We start from the raw sequence: 24,537 nt of genomic DNA, 5'->3' as shown, positions 1-24,537 counted from the left end.
TTAAAACAATAGGATTTTTGGTCTAACAAGCTGACAAAAATAAAAATATGAAACCTGTTGTTGAGTGAGTGGTGATGGAATGGGTACACCCTTAATGCCGTATGGAAAAGTAATACCATGAGTGTCATGTGCACCCCAAACCAGGTTTTCCCTATCTTAACGTTCTGCCACATTTGCTTTAGATCCTCTTTTCTTTTTCAAGATATAAAACTTAATACAGTTAAAGGCCTCCGTGTTCTCTGTAATCTTATTCTCTTCCCTCCCCGAAATGTTTAAAAACCTCTCTATATTTTGTTTATATTTTGGCATTAATAGTAATTAAAATTTTTAATATTATATAAAACTTGCTTGGATACATTTATTAAAATACTCTTAATGTATAATTTTAAAATTTACAGCTTCATTGTTTTAATATAATTTATAATATCTTAAACTTGTGTTTATTTTTACAGTGTCTGCATATATTTACATTGAATGGGTTTATTCATTTCTTCAACAGACAGTACTGATTACCTGCTGTGTTTAAGACTGACACACAGGGTGCATAGTGGTGAGCAAAACAGATGTGAGCCCTACCATCATGGAGTTTAAAGCCAAGTAGGGGGTATAGACTTGAACAATTACACATAAATACATAGTTACAAATTATAATAGGATCACCAGCTGCTATGTGGAGAATAGACTGTAGGAGTAACAACAACTGCTAGGAAGCAGTTGCAGGAGATTGCATGAGACAGTCACACTGGACTAGGGTGATGGTGGTGAGTGCTTGGATTTGGAGTACGTTTTGAAAATAGATAAACGGCATAAGATTGTGGGTATTAAGCGCCTATGTAATTTTATTTTTATGGTATGATGATTTAGGATGCCATGTTAAGTATATCTCCATTTTAGCTATCGTTTTAAAAAAATAAACCATATTTTCTTAGCATCTCTTACCAGAAGTGGCATTACTGTGTCACAGGCTATGAACATTGGTATGGCTCTTGATAAGTACTGTACTTGCTTTCCAAAAGGATTGTACCTGTTACTGTATCACCAGAAATGCTTGACTTCTATGTTTAACTTTTGCCAGCATAGTGTATTTCATTTAGAAAAGTTTTTTTTTCTTTCTCTCTTTTTTTTTCCTACTACTTCAGTAAATAAAAAAAATAGTACTTTAGTTGGGAGTAAGGGGAAATCTATGGAATAACTTTCCTTCATTTAATATTTTATTATGTTGAGTTAGTTTTTAAGTGGCTTTCTTTTATCCTAGTTTCCAAAGGATGTTAGTAACCTATGTATCTGATCTAAAAGCTTATTCTGTTTGAAAGGCTGGAAATAATACTAATTAAAAATGTAAAGTCTTGATTCTTTTCTTGCTCTGTCTTTAACTAGTTTCATTGTGGAATTTATGTGGTTTTAAACTGGTTAGGCTTTGATAACCTGTACTTTATCAGTGATTTTTTTTAATATAAAAGGAATAATATGTGCTGAGAGTACTTTAGATTTGTGGTAAGGTATTTTATTAGCTTAGAGCAGGGGTTGGCAAAATGTAAAGGGTCAGTTGGGTCTTTGTCACATAATCTTTGTTTTTTTGTTTGTTTGTTTGTTTTTTAAGCCGTTTAAAAACTGTTCTTGGCTCATAGACCATACAAAAACAGGTAGGCAGGATTTGGCCTGTGGGCCACAGTTTGCTGTACCCTTATTTAGGCTCTCATGTTGGGAAAGATTCTACATTGATGCATACATTTTTTTTCTACTTCCATATACTTTTTTTCTTCTGGCTAAACAAAATCTTTAGTATTTACATATCATTTTTGTTGTGCTTGCTGTCTGCTTTGTCTTAAAACCTGTCATTTCTTTTCAGATCAGATCTCGCCATTTAACACTTTTGTTCTTAAGTTTTTACCAAGTTGCACTGCCTTTTTATATAGCTCAGTGACTAATTATGCTTCTAAGGATGACTGTAGTTAAAGTTAACTTGGGGGCTTCCCTGGTTGCGCAGTGATTAAGAATCTGCCTGCCAATGTGGGGGACATGGGTTCAAGCCCTGGTCCGGGAAGATCCCACATGCCATGGAGCAACTAAGCCCGTGCACCACAACTACTGAGCCTGTGCTCTAGAGCCCGTGAGCCACAACTACTGAAGCCCGTGCTCCTAGAGCCCGTGCTCCACAACAAAAGAAGCCACCGCAATGAGAAGCGCGTGCACCTCAATGAAGAGCGGCCCCTGCTCGCCGTTACTAGAGAAAGCCTGTGCACAGCAACAGAGACCCAGTACAGCTAAAAATAAATAAATAAAATAAGTAAATTTATTTTTTTAAAAAAGAAATGCAAATAAATAAATAAATAAAATTAACTCGGGAAATACTGAATTTTTAACCTAAACCTGTTACTTGTAATCAGCAGATTCTTCCTCATTGTTTATAGGCAGGTTGTAGATTACTTTTTTTCAATAACAGAATGTGACTCAGAATTTTGCTTTCAGTATCTTTGGGGTTTAGAAGGGAAAAGTTAATAGGAATGAATAGGGACTGCTTTCCCAGTTTCTCAGTCCCTTTGATGGAGTGTTCATCATGGGAATATGCTATGAAATGCATGCAGAAACTACTCATATTTCACAGTGTATGCTTTTGAAACACAAAGTGTTTGAAAATTTTGTAAATGGGAGTTCACTGAGGTATACATCTTAGAGGCGGTACCTGTGGGCACATGTGCGCAATCCTCCAGCCACACCTTAGGTATAGATTTGTGTGGCTCCAGAAGCTCTAGTCTTTAATTTCATTGTTGATAGAAAGTTTTAAAGATGAAAGAAACCATTAACCATAAGGTTAACTTCAGCCAGTACTGGTAAGTGAAGGATGCAAGGCGACAGCAGTAGGTGAGGAAAAGTCTTCCGTCTGTTTCACATGTGCCGTCGCCACACCCGGGTAATGAACGGACTGACTCCAAGAAACTGTCCTTTGCTCTCAATTCCTGCTCTTTCATTCTCCAAAAACAATGGTTCTCAATTTATAATATACAGGAGTTCTTTCAAGGATCAATAGTTAATTAAAGGAATAGGCTCAAATAAAATGTCAACCAAATGTTCAAATCTTTAGTCAAGAGCTTCTTGTTTAGAAAATTAAATATCCATCCTTTTTTTTCCGACTGTTGAGATATTTGGTTTTTATTTTAGAAAATTTGGAAAATACAGTTCACTTTAAACGATAAGCGCGAGATCATTCTAATATGGTAATCTTTCACACTTTTTAAAATTAAAAGGCAAAGAAAGAATACATTTAAAATAATATCTATTACCACAAAAAAAGGTAAGCAAGAGATCAATTATTTCTTAGATTAATTACCTCCATCAGAGACATACCCTTTGTTAACATTTTGATGTACATACCACCACGAGTTTTTTAATATATGTACAGATACATTTATACAGATGTGTAGAGATATTTTAGTGGGATCATGCTACATGTGTATCTTTGTATTCTCCTTATGCTGTGAACAGTTTTCAAACACTTTACCAAAAAAATGATTTTTAATGACCATTTTCTTAATGATGATTGGTCTGTGAAGTAATTCATGAACTAAGGGTGGAACAATAACAAACAGTGTCCTTGGGTTTATACTTTATATCCATTATTAGCCCTGCCTCTGACTCTATGACTTCACCTTGCACCAGCCCTTTTCCTTATTTTTTGAAGCCTATTTTGGCAGACAGTATGTGAAATCTTTTAGGCGTATTAATCAAAAGTCAGAGGAAAATCAGATTTTCATTTCAAGATTCAGTTATGTCACCTACCTTCTTTCCTTTACACCGTCTTGGAGTTGCATGGTCTCTAAGACATCCATCTCTTTCTCTCTCCTTCAACCACTCCCTCTCTTTTTACTAGAGGTCTCACAGAATTTGCAGACAGAACAATCATTCTCTTTAGCATTATCATAGTATCTATCTGGCTGTTAAATATTGTTCCCAGGACTGCAGAAATGGATTAAATAAGGGCATTAAAATTCTCAGTATTGACCATTCTCTTATGTATTCCTTTGACTATAAATAAAATAGATGCATGACACTTGTGTAAGTTGCTTGATTTTTCTTGCCACCTAAATCATCCAGAATAACAGTAGTTGGTAGAGCTATCCCATTTTGTAAAAATTATTTTCCTTTACAGAGAATTTGCGTCTTTTTGTTATTAATCTATGCACTTGCATTGTTGAATCTCTGTGTAACACCTTTTTTTTAAAAAAAAACTTTTTTTAAACTGTGGTAAGATACACGTAAAATTTATCATTGCCTTTTTTTTTTTTTTTTTTGCGGTACGCGGGCTTCTCACTGTTGTGGCCTCTCCCATTGCGGAGCACAGGCTCCGGACGTGCAGGCTCAGCGGTCATGGCTCACGGGCCCAGCCGCTCTGCAGCATGTGGGATCTTCCCGGACCAGGGCTCGAACCCATGTCCCCTGCATTGGCAGGCGGACTCTCAACCACTGCGCCGCCAGGGAAGCCCTATCATTGCCATTTTTAAGTGTACAGTTTAGTGGCATTAAGTAAGTTCACAGTATTGGACAACCATTAGCTCTATCTGTTTCCAGAACTTTTTCGTCATCCCAAACTGAAACTCTGTGTCCATTAAACAACAATTCTCCATCTCCCCTCTCCTCAGCCCCAGGTAACAGCTATTTTATTTTTTGTCTCGGTGACTTTACCTATTCTAGGTATCTCAGTATAAGTGGAATCACAGAATGTTTGTCTTGTTGTGTCAGACTTATTTCACTTAGCATCATGTTTTCAGTGTTCATCCACGTTGTGGACTGTATCATAATTTCATTCCTTTTTATGGCTGAACAATATTGTACTGCGTGTGTGCGTGCCCCCCCCATTTTGTTTATCCATTCATCTGTTTAATGAACACTTGGGTTGCTTCTACATTTTAGCTATTATAAATAATGCTTCTCTGACCATCGGCATACAAGTGTCTGCGTTTCTGCTCTCGGTTCCTTTGTTTCTATACCTGGAATGGAATCGCTGGGTCCAGGTCCCTCTGCACCCTCACTGGCACTTGTTATTTTCCTTTTTTTAAAAAAGTAGTCAACCTAATGGGTGTGAAGTGGTAGCTCATTGTGGTTTTGATTTGCAATTCCTGAATGATGTTGAGCATCTTTTCATGTGCTTATTAGCCATTTGTGTATTTTCTTTGGAGACCTGTCTATTCACGTACTTTGCCCAGATTTGAATTGGGTTGTTTTTTTGTTCTTAAGTTGTGTCTAACACCTTTTTAGAAGTAAAAGGTGCACCATAATAACCCAGACTGTGTTTCTCCCTTCTCAGGATTCCTACAGAAAACAAGTAGTAATTGATGGAGAAACCTGTCTCTTGGATATTCTCGACACAGCAGGTCAAGAGGAGTACAGTGCAATGAGGGACCAGTACATGAGGACTGGGGAGGGCTTTCTTTGTGTATTTGCCATAAATAATACTAAATCATTTGAAGATATTCACCATTATAGGTGGGTTTAAGTTGAATAAAATAAGTTGACATTGAGGAGTAATTGTATCTTCCATTTATTGAGTCTTTGCTAACTGCCATGCACAAATTTGCACAAATTAATTTAAATTTTAAAATAATTTTTGTTAGATAGGTAATATCCCTGATTTACAAGTGAAATTCTTAAGGATTAGAGCAGTTGAACAACTTGTTCCAGATCACCTAGTAGTAGTGCTAGAATTGAAAGGTAGGCCTGTTTGAGAAATAAGGCTTTAAGCTAGATCCATCATAAAAATGAAAACCATGAACAAAAATGTGAAAAGATAATTGAGATGGCACCACTCAAATAGCCTTAAAAATCTGTATAGTGTAGAATTTCTTGGAATCAGATAAATGTTGGCCTTAGATAATTAAGGAAAAAATACAACTCTGAAGTTATAAGATTGAAGTATTAGAGCAATACAGTTTTTAAAGAATCTCAACAAATTTGCATAAAAGCGACTACTTTTATTAAAATGTTCATATAGAAATCAAAATCTTTCCACTTGGTGCTCTCTTTTTTAAGAATGAAGGTAAAGCATTATGTTAATGTTGTAATTCATATTTTTATAAAAACATTCTATATGTGTACATTTAACAACACATATAGTATATGTTTCTAAGATTATAATTTTAAAAATTAGGCATAGCACTTTTTTGGCCTAGAATTTTCCAATATTTCTGTTTTATTGTAACCTACCTGCATATGAACCTACTAGATTGTAGTTTTACTATATTTCTAGGTATTTGATCTTTTAAGAGACATAGAAGTTCTCTGTTTAGGATAGAGAAAAATAACTAGAAGGAGGAGAAAGGAAAATCTGGTGTGATGGGAACTAGGAATTACATTAAAAGTCTTTTAACCACATTTTATGAGACAAAGTTATGAATAGTTTTTGAAAGATTTTTGTTACTAATTCCTCTGATGTAACTTTTTTTTTTCCTCCCCAGAGAACAAATAAAAAGAGTTAAAGACTCTGAAGATGTACCTATGGTTCTAGTAGGAAATAAATGTGATTTGCCTTCTAGAACAGTAGACACAAAACAGGCTCAGGACTTAGCAAGAAGTTATGGAATTCCTTTTATTGAAACATCTGCAAAGACAAGACAGGTAAGTAAATTTGTAATAAATACAAATCTGTTCTCTCAAACTATATCAAGTGATTTTAATCATTAATCACTATTTACTAATATATATTCTAATAATGTCATTTTGGGAGCAGGGGGCATGAATATTAATAAATGTACATACTGATAGCATAACTTTTATATGAGTTGATGTAATTTATCAATTTTCTTCCATTATAGTAAAATAGGAAATATAACAATATTTACTTGGTAAATGTTCTCTTAAGGATATGAGAGGGCAGCACTTCTTATTCCAGTGTCCATGGTATTATCTTTGGCTTTTTTCTACGTTGAACAGTTCAGCACATGTTATAGTCAGGATTCGAGAAACGTGGGAATTTTTTTTTTTTACCGTTTTATTTATAAAGTCAAAGAACAGGGAAACAAATTTTGAGTTTCCTATTTTCAAAGTGCTTTTAAGAGTATTATGTCATATGTTTCTAGATTAAATTTTGTTGTATTTGAAGAATTTTACTTAGGTAGAATTTTTTTTTAAAGGATATATTTTTCAGGAAAGCTTTTATTAATGCAAGAGAATATTTAGAAAGTAAATAGAAATTCTCAGTTACTCATCTACTGTGTTCTGAGAAAGAAATAACAGCAGATTGATCCTGAATCTTGTTTCAGAAACTATCTTTATTTTAAAAGTAACTTTTTCTCTAGGTAAAATAAAATAATTGATATTATTTAGCCTTATTTGTATGAAATAAGAGTTTAACATACAGAAAAAATGAATTCCTGGAAAGGAAAATATAAGGTTATGATGGAATATTAATATGTTCCATACAAGATGAACATTTGTTTGGGGCCTTGTCTGGTTATTTGAACCTGTGAGCCCAGAAAACCAATTTCATGGAATTTAACTTTATAATGCTAGAAGTTAAGAAGAGTGATGAACAACTTATTACATGGTTAAACTTATAAAAACACCTTATAAAACCTTTCACTGAATTTTGTAAAGGGGTAAAAATTTTAAAGTAAACCATCATTCAGCTAGTATATATGTCTGTTTCCCTAGTGGAAGATCATACATACCACTTTCTAGTTGTACAAATTTGGTACACAGTGAAAAAAAACAATGAATTCTGTTTTAAGTCTTCATTTTGGGATTAAAAGCTGAATTAGAATGGTTTTTGACCATAATACAGATTATCTCCTTCTAAAACCTGATTTATAAGTTAGAGAAATACTTGGTGTATACATTCCTTCACTTTACTTTGGAGGAATTAAGATTTCATTCATATCATTCCCAGGTCCCAAAGACTGGGAAGAGGTTTGGGTTTTGTCTTCTTTGTGTTGGTCTTCTCTGACCGTACTCCGTGATTTCCCTTGGGAGGTACTCAGAAAACATGATTATAATATTATAACTTTTTTTCCCATTTTTGTATGAAACATTTTCAGATATAAAATTGAAGGAATTTTATTGAAAACTTTGCAAACCTACTACCTAGATTATACTATTAACGGTTTATTAACTGGTATTAGTTGTAACTTTTAAAGTATACATTTTAGACTAGTGGACACATTAGTTTACACTGTACAAAGAAAAGAAAAACTCTAAGACTTTGCCTGATGTTGTAAAGGGTTGCAAATAAAGCAGTGCTTCTCATACTTTAATATGCACAAGAATCAACTGGGCTTCTTACTCAAATCCAGATTCTAATTCTGAATTAGAATTAGGGTCTAGGTTGGAACCTGTGATTCTGCATTTTTAGGAAGCTCTCGGGTGGTGCTGACTTTGGTACATGGACCACATTTGGAGTAGAAAGGTAATAAAGGACAGTAAGAGGAAGTCTTGTTATTCCTGCAGTGTTGCCCTCCACTCTCATTTGATAAGAGCCTAAAATAATAGCTCTGTCTTCTTTCCTTGTTGTATGGTTACTATCTCAGAAGTACTGTTGATTCTTAAGTGTTTGACATTAATGCTTTAATATACCACAGCATTCATAACTAATCTAGAAAACTACCTAGTTTCCTTTTAAAATAGATTTTTAGGTTTTATACTGGTTTTGGGGGGGGGTGGTTGGGGGGTTTGGGGTAGGGAAGGGGATGTAGTGTGTGTGATACCAAGTGGATTAACCTAAATTTGCTTTGTAGACATTTTTATGGATCATCCAGAAAAAATATACAGTGATATAATACAAAGGAATACGTGTACTTTATTTCTTAACCTTCTAGCACTCAGCTTTTCTTATATTTATGTCCTGTTTTATTGATATCGTTATGTAATTTATGTTGCTAAACTATAACTTAGATATTTAGTTTCCTAAATACTTGATTTCTCTTTATTACATGGACTTGTTGATTTGCCTTTCAAAAGTTTATTCATCTTTCTCTGTTGAAATTAATTTGATATTTGCATGCTTTTAGAAGACTTTAAAGAATTATTCCAAGTAACTGAGAAAATGAAATATGTAAATTTTCATAAATTTTAATTTACCTCCAGTTTTTGTGAAAATTTGAAGCCCTATTTTCTGCGGAGTGTTTTGTTACTCATCTGCTATTACTTATTTATTATTTGAACAAAATGAATATGCATATCCTTGTTGTATTTTATCAGCAGCTACTCGCTTCATGCCCTAAGCTTTGGTCTTGAGCACGAACCTAAAACACAACAAAAATTATTTTCAAGTTAGCAGGAACAGGACATTCATTTAGAACTTTCATAGATATAAGTCAGGGGCTGGCAAACTTTTTCTGCAAAGGGCCAGATGATAAATATTTTAGGCTTTGTGGGCCACAGGTGGTATCAGTTGCATTTTTTTTTCTTACAACCCTTTAAAAATGCAAAAATCACTCAGCTTGTGGGCAGTACAAAAATATAGGCTGTGGCTGCATTGGGTTTGTGGGTTGTAGTGTGCTGACCAAGTTGTAGTGTGCTGACCGTTGATTCTCTGGGGAACTGTATTCTTTGGCTAGACATAAGAAGTTAGGTCAGACTTTCAACTTAAATTTTACAAGCTCACATTAGGAATTTTACAATTTATGTATTCTGTGAAAGAGAAAGAGGAGTTTTACTCTAGTCTTTTTACAGGTAAGGGTTGTAGACTATATATTTTACCAACTTAATTACTTTCTTATTTTAAAAAGCCCATTTTATGGCTAGAATACAGTGAATTATATTTTTAACTATCATTTTAGTCCACATCTGAAAGGTCAAAGTAGTTTTTATTTTCTGCAAGTATGCTGTATGTGGTCCCTGTGTTCCTAGTGTATAAAGGCTGCTACCTAGGTCACATCTATCTGGGCAGTTAGTAATTGACATATTTTTCTGGCCTCTTTGGGCAGTGTATGGCAGTGTTTGCAAAGGCTGTTGAAACCAAAACGTTGACACCGTGGTAATCAGCTGTGTGTTTTCCAGTCTGCTAAAATCAAAAGTGGGGATCATTCAGTAAAGCAGATGACAAAAGCAGAATTCTCTGAGTATCTGCTACTCCTGGTTCAGCTTTTTTGCTTTCTGGAGGTCTCAATTTGAGCATTATGTGAAAATTTGTTTTACGAACTTAAAAATGTTGAGTAATTAATTTTCCGGGTTTTGTTGTTAATTTCTAGATGCTTAAATTTAGTTGTTAGAAGACCTCCATTAAAGAAAGCTTATCATCGAATTATTTTAACAAAGCAAACCAAACAAAAAAACTTTGTGCCATAGTTCTCTGTTTAATAATAGTTGGGTTTCTGTACATAAGATCAATAATTTGAACTTTGCTGTTTATGAGTTAAAGCTAGACACCTGCTGTGCACCAGTGCATAGTATAGCCTCCCAAGTAGTAGTATTGCTGCATTTCAGTAGTTCCTGAGGTGGGCTGTTGTTTGGCAAGGTTTCTTTCCAATTCAGTGATGCAAAGTTGCTTTTTAGAATACATCTTGTTCCTCCCATTCCTCTCCCCCAAGAAGGGCTAGTATTTAATATTCTTGCATCTGCCTATAGTTAGGGTATTTGAGGTGTTATTTATTTCCTTGAAAGGGCTTTTGCACATAATAAACTATTCAACTAGAACAAGTGCTTGTTTAAAATTAACTCACTTAGTGAAAGCATTATAGGCACCGGGATACAGAATGATGCTGTTAACAGTTCTTTCTCCTGTATTGAGGTGCTCTATTTCCATGGTCTCACAGTACATTTTCAGATAATGGCTGAGCTCCTGATTTAAAAAAATTTACAAATGTATCTTTAAAAACTTACTTTAAATTTTACATATATAAACACATGCACTGTTGTTCTTACATGCACTCTTGTTTCAGTTGTTCTTAAAGTTTAATAAGTGACATCTGAAAATTAGTATATGTGGCAACAAGCTGTATGCCCAAGAATAAATCATTGCGTGCCAGTTAAGACCTTAGCAGCTAGCCACAATAGATAATAAACATCTGTTTCGGCTGTACTTAATCTTTTCAAATTACCTACAAATTTCGGAATATGAAGCCAGTGTTCTGTGCCAGTGGTTTAAGGTATATACAAGGATCAATAATGTTCTGTTCATGTCCGTATGACTTTAAAGCATATTATCAAGAAATAAGTAATTAAGTCTGAGAAAATATGGTAAATAACTGATTCTTTAAAATCTAATTTAAATTTCCTATTAGTAAAAATGAGAAATGAAAAAAGTCACTCTGGAATAACTGTCTTTCAGTGTTGTTAATTATCTTAGCCTCCGAGGTCCTGATACTGAATTCTTGGTGGTGGGTAGTAATCTCTTCTTTTTAATAACTGGCTTCCAATTCTCTCTCTGCATTGCTGGAAACAAAAATCATATATTCTGATATTGGTGATGGGGATGAGCACGCTTAAAAAGTAGACACGTTCAAACTAATTTTAGAAATAAGTTACAATCAAAATTTGCTTCTGCTAAATTAGTAGAGGACAAACCCTGTTTCTTCCTCCATCATAGTAGATTTCAGTACTTCTACATCGACCTTATAACTTTTTTTTAAACAGGAATAAAAGTTTTTATTCTTAAAAAATATGAGCTTTACCTGGTTTGTTTTATTTATATATACATGTTTTAAATTTCTTGCATTGATTTTCAAATTGAAAGAGAATCATTTGTGAAAATATCTGAAATGCCAGCTCATGCTTTATATTTTACATGCTTTACTAGAGTTATTTTAGTGCCTTAAATTATTTCTCTAATTTAATAATGAGAATTTCTAATCTGTAATTTTTAAGGACTTATGAGTAAAAACAAACCATCTCCTCTTAAGAATTACTGATAAATATAAAATATTAAAAATGTTATATATGGGTACAAAGTGGCTATCTCATTTAAAGTACCAACATATTTAATGATTTTTAAAAATAGTTGGAATTTTTATTTTGTAGTTGGTTTAGCTAGCTAGTCGATTAAATTGATTTCATTAAAAATATAAGATATTCAGGGCTTCCCTGGTGGTGCAGTGGTTGAGAGTCCGCCTGCCGATGCAGGGGACACGGGTTCATGCCCCGATCCAGGAAGATCCCACATGCCTTGGAGTGGCTAGGCCCGTGAGCCATGGCCGCTGAGCCTGCGCGTCCGGAGCCTGGGCTCCACAATGGGAGAGGCCACAACAGTGAGAGGCCCGCGTACCGCAAAAACAAAACAAAACAAAAAATATATAAGATATTCAGATTTTCTTGGGCTATAATGACTTTTGTATTAGTTGAGTAGAAATACATCACAAGTTGGTATAAGTAACTTGAGATGTACATTTTAATATATAATCAACATATTTAAATCCCTACTGCTTAACTGAAACCTAATTTTTTATGAATTTTAAAGTTTTACTTTAAAGGTAAGTTACTGAGTTCGACTGAAGCAGTTCTTAACATATTCTTGAGATTTATAAAAATTAATATACCCTCAAGAATTGACGTGCCCTTTTTTTTTCGTAACTATTATAAGCAGTGGATGTGTACATGCTAAAATTAAGCCTTAGCTGTTGGTTTACTTAATACTTAAATGGCTGATTCTCTGTGCCTGATTGAATTTAAAACTACGTATCATACTTTTGATACCTATTAACTTTGTAGGAACTGAGTCCATTTTGTCACATTTCGTTCGTAGAAAGACTGATGTTAACAATCTCCGAGAGTTAAAATAAGCCAATTCCCATAGTGACTAATTCATTCTTAAGATTGAAAGAACAGAATAAGCTTAAAATTAAAGGTGCGGTAAAATACACTATTAACATATTTTTTAAGCACATCTTCCTTTTAGAAGAATGGAACACACATACCATATCTTTTAAGTTAATTTGTACCACATACAGATTAATGTTTATGTGATTTCTCTTTTAGATGTAAGTTCCTACTTTGATGGTTATGTTCTTCTGGACAAACTAACAGTACGGTTATCTAAACTTTTTTTGTCCTCTTGGCTACTGCCTAATTTCCTAGACTGGAAAAGACATTAAAAACTTCATTGGGGCTTCCCTGGTGGCGCAGTGGTTGAGAGTCCACCTGCCGATGCAGGGGACATGGGTTCGTGCCCCAGTTTGGGAGGATCCCACATGCCGCGGAGCGGCTGGGCCCGTGGGCCGTGGCCGCTGGGCCTGCGTGTCCGGAGCTTGTGCTCCGCGACGGGAGAGGCCCGCATACTGCAAAAAAAAAAAAAAAAAAATTCATTGATCTCTATATGGCCATATGATTGTGTTTGTTGTCACAGCTTTCTTACCATAGCCTTAAGCAGGATAAGCCCCCTTTGCCCCTTTAGAGTATGTAAACTAGAGTAGAAGATATGAAGCCAGTATAGTTGGATATTGTTCTAAAAATTATTTTTAAGACGTGTAATAAGGATACAAAATGCATTGCTACTATTTTGTGTTTTTTAAACAATAAAAAATATTTTCATTTTATGGTAAACAGCCCTCATTTAGCATTTTTATTTAAATAGTATAGTTCTCCATTCACAAAAGTCCCAGTCTCAGTTCCAGTTTGGGTCCTAGAAATTGACTGGACAGTTGTAATTGAAGATAGAACCCAAGATTCCGGTCACTTGATGCAACTATATTTTGAGGTGTTTTTTGTGTGTGTTTAAACAAAGTTTAAATGTCCCTTTTGTACCATTTTTCTCCTCACTCTCCACTCAGAGCTGGGGTACAGAAATCACTTGTTTTCCCTAAGTCAAAGAAATAATTTAAATCTAACTTCAGTTTAGGCTTTGATTAATTCCATGACTAGCAAACTAAAATGACTGCATTATTAATACACAGGTATTAATAATACATGTACTTAGGTTTTTCATAATCTCTCCTAACTCCTAATTTAAATTAAAAAAAATTCTAATCCCATTACAAAACAAAACTGACTTCAAAGAACAAACCAGGATTTAAGCCCATATTTTAAAATTGAATCCCCCATTTTATTCAAACAATCTGATGTCTGTTTAAAAAAAACATTCTCAAGTAAAGCTCATAATTCCAAATTTCTTGCACATGGCTGTCCCAATAAATTACTATTACCAATGAAACAGACTTTAAAGAAGTTGTGTTTTACAATGCAGAGAGTGGAGGATGCTTTTTATACATTGGTGAGAGAGATCCGACAATACAGATTGAAAAAAATCAGCAAAGAAGAAAAGACTCCTGGCTGTGTGAAAATTAAAAAATGCATTGTAATGTAATCTGGTAAGTTCAGCATATTAATTTCGGCAGAAAGCAGATGTCTTTCACAGGTAACAAAGTAGCAACCGCTTTAGAACTACCTAGGTGTGGGATTCTAATTTGAAGTACTAAAAAATAAAAAACTTGTAGTTTGTTTCCACAGTTAATACATTTATTTATTTATATTTCTCATTTTATTTTTTAATTACATTTATTTTTCATCTAATGGGTCTTATAATTGAGATGGTTTTGATGCCTATAGACTACTCTGCATTTGTCATAGAGTCTAGAGAGAAAAAATACGAGGAACTATATAAAGGAGTAAGTCGAATGGCCCAGAAGGTGGGAAAGGGTCACTCTTACAGTGCGTGTCTTCTCTTGGACATTCCACGAGCAAATACTTGTTCTGTCTGTGCTCTCTTAACTTAGTGGCATCAACATCACTTTTTTACCCAGATGAGAAACCTAGAGTGTTGGGGTGACTCCTAAATCCCTCTTTTTCACACCCATTTGGAGGCAACCACAGATTCCTATTATGGTACATTCTAACTTTTATCACACCATTAGTTCAGGCCCCTATCATTTCTTGCTGAGATTATTGTAAACCCCTTACTAGGTTTACCTGTTGCTGCCTTCATTCACAGCGCAAAGAGAGAGAGATTTAAAAGAAATGTCATTTTCTTATCTTTAAATCTAGTTACTGATTTCCTGTTACCTACAGAATAAAATCTCAAGTTTCGTAGCATATATATGGCTCTTAACACCTTCCTTCCCCTCTAGCCTTTGGCTTTATCTCTTAAACACTCCTTGTCTGAAATTTTTTTGTCCGTATGTAAATCAACACCATGTTATTTCTTACCTTCCCTTGTGTCTTGGCTGTTGCTCTTGTTTGGAATGCCAGTGTTCTTATCCCCTAGTCTTACTAGTTAACACACTTTCATGACTGTCTCATCTCTTGTTCTCTAAGAATCTTTCTTTAAAAACCATTAGACTGGGCATAATGCACTTCTTGTGTATTCCCAGTTTACTGCTCTTAACTGTTACACACTTAACCATGTTAAATTGAAATAACCGCTTCTGTGTTTGTCCTGTATTGTGAGAATCTTAAGAGAGCCAGAATCATATATTTTTGTTTTGTTTTGTTTTTTGCGGTATGCGGGCCTCTCACTGTTGTGGCCTCTCCCGTTGCGGAGCACAGGCTCCGGACACGGAGGCCCAGTGGCCATGACCCACGGGCCCAGCTGCTCCGCGGCATGTGGGATCTTCCCGGACTGGGGCACGAACCCGTGTCCCCTGCATCGGCAGGCGGACTCTCAACCACTGTGCCACCAGGGAAGCCCCCAGAATCACATATTTTTAATCTTTGCATGTCCATGACCTAACGAGGTTCCTGGCACACAGCAGCTGCCCAGTTGGATTTACTGAGTGGAATTTCTCAGCTTCCTTTCTAAACCAACCAATATTAAATTTGGTTTTGTTTAGAAAATATTTCACTCAATAGGTGCCAGAAAGTTCATGCCAGAGCTTAAGATTTTGATGCATATTATTTGTTACATATAATGTTCTGTGAGAACATGAAATAAAATTGTAGGATATCATTTTTTGTGCTGATTAAACTAAAGGGTTGGTATTCTTTACTATATGAGTTGAAGGTATGAAATAATGTATCTCCCCAAAATATAAAATATACTTCTGAATGGTAGACTAAGTTCCAAAAGATATTATGTGGTATACTAATGAACTAAACTCAGAAGAAGAAACAAAGCAAAATTAATGATTGGCATTAATTTTTATTGAGATTTATAAACTCTTTTTTTTGTTTTGTGTTGTTTTTGCGATACGTGGGCCTCTCACTATTGTGGCCTCTCCCGTTACGGAGCACAGGCTCCGGACGCGCAGCCTCAGCGGCCATGGCTCACGGGCCAGCCGCTCCGCGGCATGTGGGATCTTCCCGGACCGGGGCACGAACCCGCGTCCCCTGCATCGGCAGGCGGACTCTCAACCACTGCGCCACCAGGGAAGCCCGAGATTTATAAACTCTTAATATTTTTTGAGTATCATCGTATAAAGCAGTATTTAATTTAGAAGTTCTGATAAAACTTAACATTGCAATGCAATTTGAAAAGTAAAACTTCTAGGGCTTCCCTGGTGGCGCAGTGGTTGAGAGTCCGCCTGCCGATGCAGGGGACGCGGGTTCGTGCCCCGGTCCGAGAAGATCCCACATGCCGCGGAGCGGCTGGCCCGTGAGCCGTGGCCGCTGAGCCTGCGCGTCCGGAGCCTGTGCTCCGCAACGGGAGAAGCCACAACAGTGAGAGGCCCGCGTACCACAAAAAAAAAAAAAAAAAAAAGTAAAACTTCTAAAATAACGGTAGCCATGACCAGAGTTAAGTGATAGTTTTCTTTTCTTTTCTCCCATTGTCTTACTATCAGATGATTTTTACAGTATAATTATTTAGAATAAAATAAGTTTTATGCTTTTTTTATTTAAAACAAACATGAAAGCATATACTTTTTTAAATTTCATATAGTGCAAACTATATTTCAGTGGCTGTGTAGTCTGAATGTGAAACTGTTGGGCATGATGAATTAAATCCTTATTTTTTCAGTGATCATGAATAGCATTTATATAAGAAAAAAGTGTACTTGGTAATATTTAAAATTTTAAATATTTTTACAAAATTAATTTGACAATGATAAATATATGTAAATTAGTTTTTCTTAGTCCTAAAATGATGGGTTTAAACAAAATAATTACTGGTACCCTATTTTGTCTTTTAAATGTGTATATAAGAATGTAAAAGGGGTATTCACTGCCGTTTTGATCAGTTTTAACATTTTACTAATCATTGAAATTATTAATAAGACTATATAGAAAGGAGAGTTCAGTGCAGTATGAACTAAAAGTATTTGTCAGAATCTCAGAAGAAGGTAATGTTATCAAATTCTGCCTTCATTGTCTCCTAGATACTTATATATTGTTTTCACCTTAGGATGTGTCTTCTCTATATCCATCTCATGGTTTTTCATTTTATCTGCTTCAGCATTTTTGTATCATTGATGTTTTTCTTCATTATAAATACAGTGGAAATGGAGTAGACTCCGTAAGGATGTGTGATCAAAGGGAATTTGTGAAGGGTAGGGGAGTTGCAGTAGATCCTCCGTTAAGATTCCATCCCATTCTAAGAGTTTGTGGTTAGAAATTAGTCAAGGTTGGTATTATTTATAATAATAAAAGAATTATTCTTTATTATATCATTGGAAGTTTTTTGCTCTTTATGTGTTTAGAAGGTTAGCATGAAGGCTTATATATATTAAGCCTTGATTGTATTGCTGATAAACTGTCATCACTTTTTCTCTCTCCTTTGGGTGAAACAGAAGTGTATGTTACATCAGTAATGATATCAGAAAGTGGGGAACATCAGTGAGTGCAGTTTGGGGGCTTTACTGGGGACTTTTATTCACTAGTATTCAAATCAATAATGCTGGTTTTTATCCCACTACTGTTGTTTAAATGTGGGCAAGCCTCTCATTCCCACTCTGTGTTTAATTCTTTAAAAATATTGGTAATACTTTTCTAAACTTTAGATCTGTTGTGAAAATTAGTTAAATGTAACTAGAATGAAAATGCCCAAATTAATTTAGTTATTATTTTGAAATAGTAATTGTAGAAGATCTTAGTAATACATAAAGGAGAAATCATATCGCTGTTAAATTTTCAGTTATTTTCAAGATAATATAACTTAATGAATGTGTTTATATTAATATTCAGCAGAGGTGGTTAAAATGAGTAAAACCAGTTTTCATTGTTCTTAAAGTGGCTTGATTTATACTTTATTTGTTGTGTATTTGTTCCTAAGGCTCCCTCTAGTGTCTAGGTTTGAAAACATCATTAGGTTAACAGGCTTCTGTTGACAGTTACTAATCAGTTAAACAGATATTAAAATACATAGAGGATCATATTTTTTCTTTAATTCTTTATTTTGCTTTTATATTTAATTTGCTTTTTAATAGGGGTAGGACAATAATTGACTTATGTATAGATCTTGTATAATTCAGGATTGCAGGGTTAAAACCTGTCCTGCTACCAGTTTCAAAGTGCCATTTTTCATGTTCTGTATGAATGATTAGGTTAAAAATTATTCTGACTTGAAATCACTTTAAACCATTACTGATTTGGATACCTTGCTTTTGATCACAGCTAGATGTAGGCCAAAATGAACAAGTGGAAATTTCTCTGAAGATACACAGCATTTGACTTTATATGTCAAATATTCATATGACTTTATATTAAGTATTTTGAATACTTAATATACCAAACAGAAACTAAAAAAATAATGAATTTAAAAAAATCTCCAAATCAGCAGACTCTACCACCATTTAAATGATTTAGCTCATTTCTCCACGAATAGAGGCATTACATTTTTCAAAGTATTGTGTCTTGTGTTGTGGTCACTTTCTTTACTTGTTTTTAAATTTTTTTTTTTGGCCGCACCGCACGGCATGTGGGATCTTAGTTCCCCTACCAGGGATTGAACCCGCGTCCCCTGCGGTGGAAGCGCAGTCTTAACCACTGGACCGCCAGGGAAGTCCCCTGTTGTGGTCACTTTAAATTTCCTTCTCATATCATAAGTATATGAACTGAAACTAATGCCTTTAGAAAACTGAAAGTATAATCTAATACTGTATACTTCATGGTAGTTCTTTAAATCTAATGGATTTAAATAAGTATTGAACCAGAGGTGAAATGCAGTGAATATTTATGAAATTAGTATATACTTGCATGGCTTATATCAAATATCTAGAAACTCAGGGATAATTAAGTATAAATACTTATTCACACATATACACAAATACATTTGGATTTCAGTGACCTGAGGTGTGCCAGTATGGAAAAATTAGTAGCAAATTAAGTTCTGGGGGAAAGTCATGTGTTAACTAAGCAGACGTAAGATTCTGTGCCGTTGATTTTCATTGCCTTTTGTGAAAATCAATGTTCCTATAATGTTAACAAAATATCCTTGAAGACAAATCCTAAAAGTCTGATATATATTCAGTTGTCTAGAGAGAAATGTTACGTATCCTTATTCCTTCTCAATATTGTTACCGTCAGTAATAATATCTTTTCTGTTATCTGTAGACCTCAAACCATCATATATATTCACGTTTTAATACTTATGTGTTTCAGGGTGTTGACGATGCCTTCTATACATTAGTTCGAGAAATTCGAAAACATAAAGAAAAGATGAGCAAAGAAGGTAAAAAGAAGAAAAAGAAGTCAAAGACAAAGTGTATAATTATGTAAATACAATTTGTACTTTTTTCTTAAGGCGTACTTAAGTAAAAGTGGTAATTTTTGTACATTACACTAAATTATTAGCATTTGTTTTAGCATTACCTAATTGTCTTTCTGCTCCATCCATACTGTTAGCTTTTATCTTGAATGCTTATTTTAAAATGACAGTGGAAACTTTTTTCCTCTAAGTGCCAGTATTCCCTGAGTTTTGGTTTTTGAACTAGCAATGCCTGTGAAAAAGAAACTGAACACCTGAGATTTCTGTCCTGGGGTTTTTGGTGCATGCAGTTGATTACTTCCTATTTTTCTTACCAATTGTGAACTTTAGTGTGAAACAAATTAATGAGCCTTTCAAATCATCCCTATTCTGTGTTTTATCAATCACATACATGGATTAATTACTAATTATAACTTCAGTTGAGATTTCATGATTGGTTTTACTGAAGCATTGAGGGAACACAAATTTATGAGCTTCCTGTAGATTCATCTTGTAGGTTTCATGTCCTGTAGTTTCAGTTACCCTTAATGAATGTAAAGTTACACTGTTCACAAAGGTTTTCTCCTTCTTTCCACTGCTATTTGTCAATGGTCACATTCCCCCAAATACTATATTTTTTCTATAAAAAGGGAAAAAATGGAAAAAAATACAAGGCAATGGAAAATATTAAAAGGCCATTTACTTTCCACATTAGGTGAATTCCTATAATACTCTGAATAGCTTTTCCTGTTAAGGCAAACCCAGAAGGTAATGAGGATTATAGCAACCATTTTGGGGCTATATTTACATGCTACTAAATTTTTGTAATAATTGAAAAAAATTTAACATGTATTGAATATATAAAAATTCTCATAGGAATTAAATATAGTCTCCCCGTGTCAGATTGCTCTTTCTTAGCATAAATCTTTTCTTGAACTTCAGTCTTTGAAAGTAGTTTTAAGTCTACTGGTAATGATGTTAAAAATTATTTGGTCCAGTTAGCTTAGTAGGTGTTACAGAGACCAAGGTGGCAAGGCCAGGCCTTGTGTGAGCTTTGAGCTTCACTGAGAGTTTCACAGCATGGACTGCATCCCTATGGTCTTCCAATGTTGTCATGCCTTGGTTGGTCAAAAATGGGGACTAGGAGAGAGTTTGGATAGCTCAGCAGGGTACATTCTCACTATGTGGTAGTCCTACTCAGGAACGTCACTTTTGTTAAAACGAAACGAAATGAAACTTAAAAAAAAAATTATTTTTAAATGAGGTTTTAGGGTGGGGTGGCAAGATTTTAATTTTTTTTAAACAAAATGAAAAAGTTTCAAAATCTTGAGCATTGATTAGTTCTCTTAACACTGGCTAAAGTAACACTTTACAAGTCTGGTCCATAATTAAGAATATCTAATGCTTATAAAATAGATAAATTAATGTTAACAAAATGATTCTTTCAGTGCATTTAAAATGTTAACTTATTTTAAAATATTTGAACTGAGATGGTGTGTTGAGGTGAAAATATCACTGGACAAGGAGGAAGGTGACTTAGATTCTAGTTACGTGTCTTTCATAACTCCAATTTTAGGCAAATCACTTACTATCCATTTCTTCATGTTAAAAGAAGTCATCTCAAAGGCTGTATCTAGCATTATAACTATGTGATTTACATTCAGTTTACAGAAGGATATACCTATTTGTCAGTCTCAGCACAATCTGTAACTTTTTACCTGTGTTATCATCTTCAGTGCCAGTCTTAGGCAAAATTGTGCAAGAGGTGAAGTTTATTTCTGAATATCCATTCTCCGCTTTCAGGACTTCTCCCATATTAGTGTCATCTTGCCTGCCTACTCTTCTACATGCCCCATGACTTGATGTTTTTTCTTTTAATGCTTCTAATTCCCCTAACCTCAAGATTTATTGCTGCTTTGGATATCTCCATGAAGGCTTCCCATCAAGTCACATCAAAATGCCCTACATCTTACTTCCTCAGGCTCAACATAATCCGACAGACGCTATAAAGGGATTTGACCTAAGAGTTAATTTTCAGGTGGTGGCTGTAGCAATTTAATCTTGATCCTTTGAACTTCATCTCTTTGCTGCCTGGTCCATCAGGGACAAAGTAGGAATTTTCATACCTGCTCTGAGGAGTCAGAACCCTATCCAGTGGAATGAGAATTTAACAAAGGTAGTGCTGAAAGAATTCCTTATGTAATCTACAACGAGGACTAGCCCTACTAATGATACATTCTACTGTTTTAAAAACGAAAATTTTGCAATGAAAGATACTGTAAAATTTATTCATAAATCTTACTCTTTAGCAGAATTCATTTATTCAACAAATATTTGAGTGCCTTCTAGATGCCAGGCACTACACAAGGCACTGGGGATATTAGAGTATCCTCAAACAAGGGACATAATCCCTGTCCTTAGGTAGTGCTTATATTTCTAGAGCAGTCTATATTTTAGTGAGGCATCTGGCACATGATCCAGATATAATGCATACTGTAGTTTTGCAAAGAAGTGATTTGGTCTCTAAGCTTAGTTTCTTCCAGTTCTGAAATAATTGTTTTGCTCTGATTCCAATGTAACTGTTTAATCAAGCTACGTGTTAAAATTAAATCAGTTTACTTCATTGTTTCAAAGGAATAAAATTTGAATATTGTTTTTTATTTGGCATAATGCTGTGATTCTATTGGGACAATTATAGTACCAATTAAGTTGTATGTCAGATAATGTTAAAATCCCCTTGTGTGTAGTATGGTCTCTTTGTATAAGTAATTAAAATAGACTTTAAAAATTAAACATTGAATTCTAAAATAGTCGTTTATCTGGGTAAAAATAAACAGATGCCGGATCTAATTCACAGAAAAGGAAACTTCTATGTAAAAATCAATATGATTTCTGAGATGCTATACTAAACTACAGGTTTATGGAACATTATCTAGGTAGGGTGTTTACACTTATATCGTACCTCCTCTTGTTTCCACACACGAGAAAGAAATGGCCATACTTCAGAAATTGCAGTGTATAACTGAGGGGATTTTTAGGACTCTTGAATTTTTGATGTAGCTGGGCAATTTTTTTATGGCAGTGGTAATTATCCTTTATTATGTGAATTTTGAATGGTTTAATAAAATGTTTGTTTTTGTAGAGATTTTAAAAGGGGAGAGATAATCCTAGAAATAACAAATGTTACCTAATTATTATAGCCTTAAAGATAAAAATCCTTGTTGAAGTTGAAAAAAATTGCTAAATTACATAGTTTTAGAAATTAACATGTTTATGGAAGAATGTAGCAGAAGTATGTAGTAAAATTTGAGTGAATATCTCCAATTAGGAATTCTAGGCTCTATTTTAACTGAGTCACACTGCATAGGAATTAGAACCTAACTTTTATAGGTTATCAAAATCTTAGCCACCATTGCACAATTTTGTCCTAAAATATGTAGAAACTAAACTTTGTGAGGCATGTTAAGTTGCAGTTTGCACAAGTTCATCTCATTTGTATTCGTGATTTTTTTTCCTTCTATCCATTTTTTCTAAACAATATATACACATTTAGGTTTTTTTTGTAGGCAGTAAGAACTATCTGCCATTTCCATTTGCCAAAAAGTAATAATTTCTTGATGATTATGTATTAATGATTTTTAACAACCCACTAGTTATTTTAAAGCTGAACTTATATTTAATAACTTTGGTGTTGATATTGGGTTGCATGAAATCTGCATTGAGAAATTGAACAGCATAAATTGAACAGCTGTAAATTCCTTCAGAAAATGAAATTTCTTTCTTTCTAAAGGTATATTCACGTCAGTTCTTTAAAAAGAGTTGTAACTAGTAATACTTGTTTTAGTTTAATAGTTTTAAGTGCCTGTTTGGGATGATAATAGGCAATTTTTAGATGAATTTAGGAAAAACAAAGTTATTACCTACAGAAGTGTCAATACAGAAGGCCCCCTTCCCTATAGAGCTAAATGGGTTATGTAATGTTTTATCCAAAAATTTCCAATTCCACTGTCTTGTGTTTTCATGTTGAAAATACTTTTGCATTTTTCCTTTGAGTGCCAATTTCTTACTAGTACTATTTCTTAATGTAACATGTTTACCTGGAATGTATTTTAACTATTTTTGTATAGTGTAAACTGAAACATGCACATTTTGTACATTGTGCTTTTTTTGTGTGTGTGGGACATATGCAGTGTGATCCAGTTGTTTTCCATCGTTTGGTTGCGCTGACCTAGGAATGTTGGTCATATCAAACATTAAATTTAAAAATGACCACTCTTTTAATTAAAATTAACTTTTAAATGTTTATAGGAGTATGTGCTGTGAAGTGATCTGAAATTTGTAATATTTTTGTCATGAACTGTACTGCTCCTAATTATTGTAATGTAATAAAAATAGTTATGGTGACTATCATAGTATGTACTCTTTTTTTTTTAATTTTTAATTATTTAATTATTTATTTATTTTTTGGCCGTGCCGTACAGCTTGTGGATCTTAGTTCCCCAACCAGGGATCAAACCTGGGCCCACAGCAGTGAAAGTGCCAAGTCCTAACCACTGGACCACCAGGGGATTCCCAGTAGTGTGTACTTCTTGATGGAAATTTGAAACATTAGCCCCATAATTGATATGGGGTAGTGTATAAGCCACAGACGCTACAGTATATTAGTACCTCTTTTTTTGCAGCTTGTAAGTTGGATATATTCTTTACTTATGAAAGGTGCTGTGAACATTATGTAAAGGTTTGTTTACTTGAAACCACGTTAGGTTTAGGTCCTGTGCCATGTTAACTCGTTTAGAAGTGGATGCAGGCCTCCCTGGTGGCGCAGTGGTTGAGAGTCCGCCTGCCGATGCAGGGGATACGGGTTCGTGCCCCGGTCTGGGAGGATCCCATATGCCGCGGAGCGGCTGGGCCTGTGAGCCGTGGCCGCTGGGCCTGCGCGTCCGGAGCCTGTGCTCCGCAGCGGGAGAGGCCACAGCAGTGAGAGGCCCGCATACCACAAAAAGAAAAAAAAAAAAAAAAAAAAAAAAAAAAAAAAAAAAGAAGTGGATGCAAAACAAATCTGC

General features: G+C 34.6%; 1 protein-coding gene across 3 annotated transcripts in view; it reads left to right on the top strand.

Moving 5' to 3' along the window:
* The window catches only part of KRAS (KRAS proto-oncogene, GTPase), a 39,791-nt gene extending 15,913 nt beyond the window's left edge, over positions 1 to 23,878 (top strand). For 2 of the 3 annotated variants that reach the window (XM_081248980.1, XM_081248981.1), the window contains exons 3-6: positions 5,303 to 5,481; positions 6,450 to 6,609; positions 14,105 to 14,228; positions 19,390 to 19,508. In XM_081248980.1, the coding sequence (XP_081105106.1) occupies positions 5,303 to 5,481; positions 6,450 to 6,609; positions 14,105 to 14,224 (459 nt within the window). In that variant the 3' untranslated portion in view covers positions 14,225 to 14,228; positions 19,390 to 19,508. Of the gene's footprint in view, positions 1 to 5,302; positions 5,482 to 6,449; positions 6,610 to 14,104; positions 14,229 to 19,389 lie in introns of all 3 variants that reach the window. The other variant, XM_081248982.1, reaches the window with a different exon arrangement.
* The last annotated feature ends 659 nt before the right edge of the window (positions 23,879 to 24,537 follow it).

The sequence above is a fragment of the Mesoplodon bidens genome (genome assembly GCF_964165515.1).
Source record: "Mesoplodon bidens genome assembly, chromosome: 11".
Classification (NCBI taxonomy): Eukaryota; Metazoa; Chordata; class Mammalia; order Artiodactyla; family Ziphiidae; genus Mesoplodon; species Mesoplodon bidens.
The sequence above is the reverse complement of the archived record's forward strand: the minus strand, read 5'-3'. Positions and strand labels throughout refer to the sequence as shown.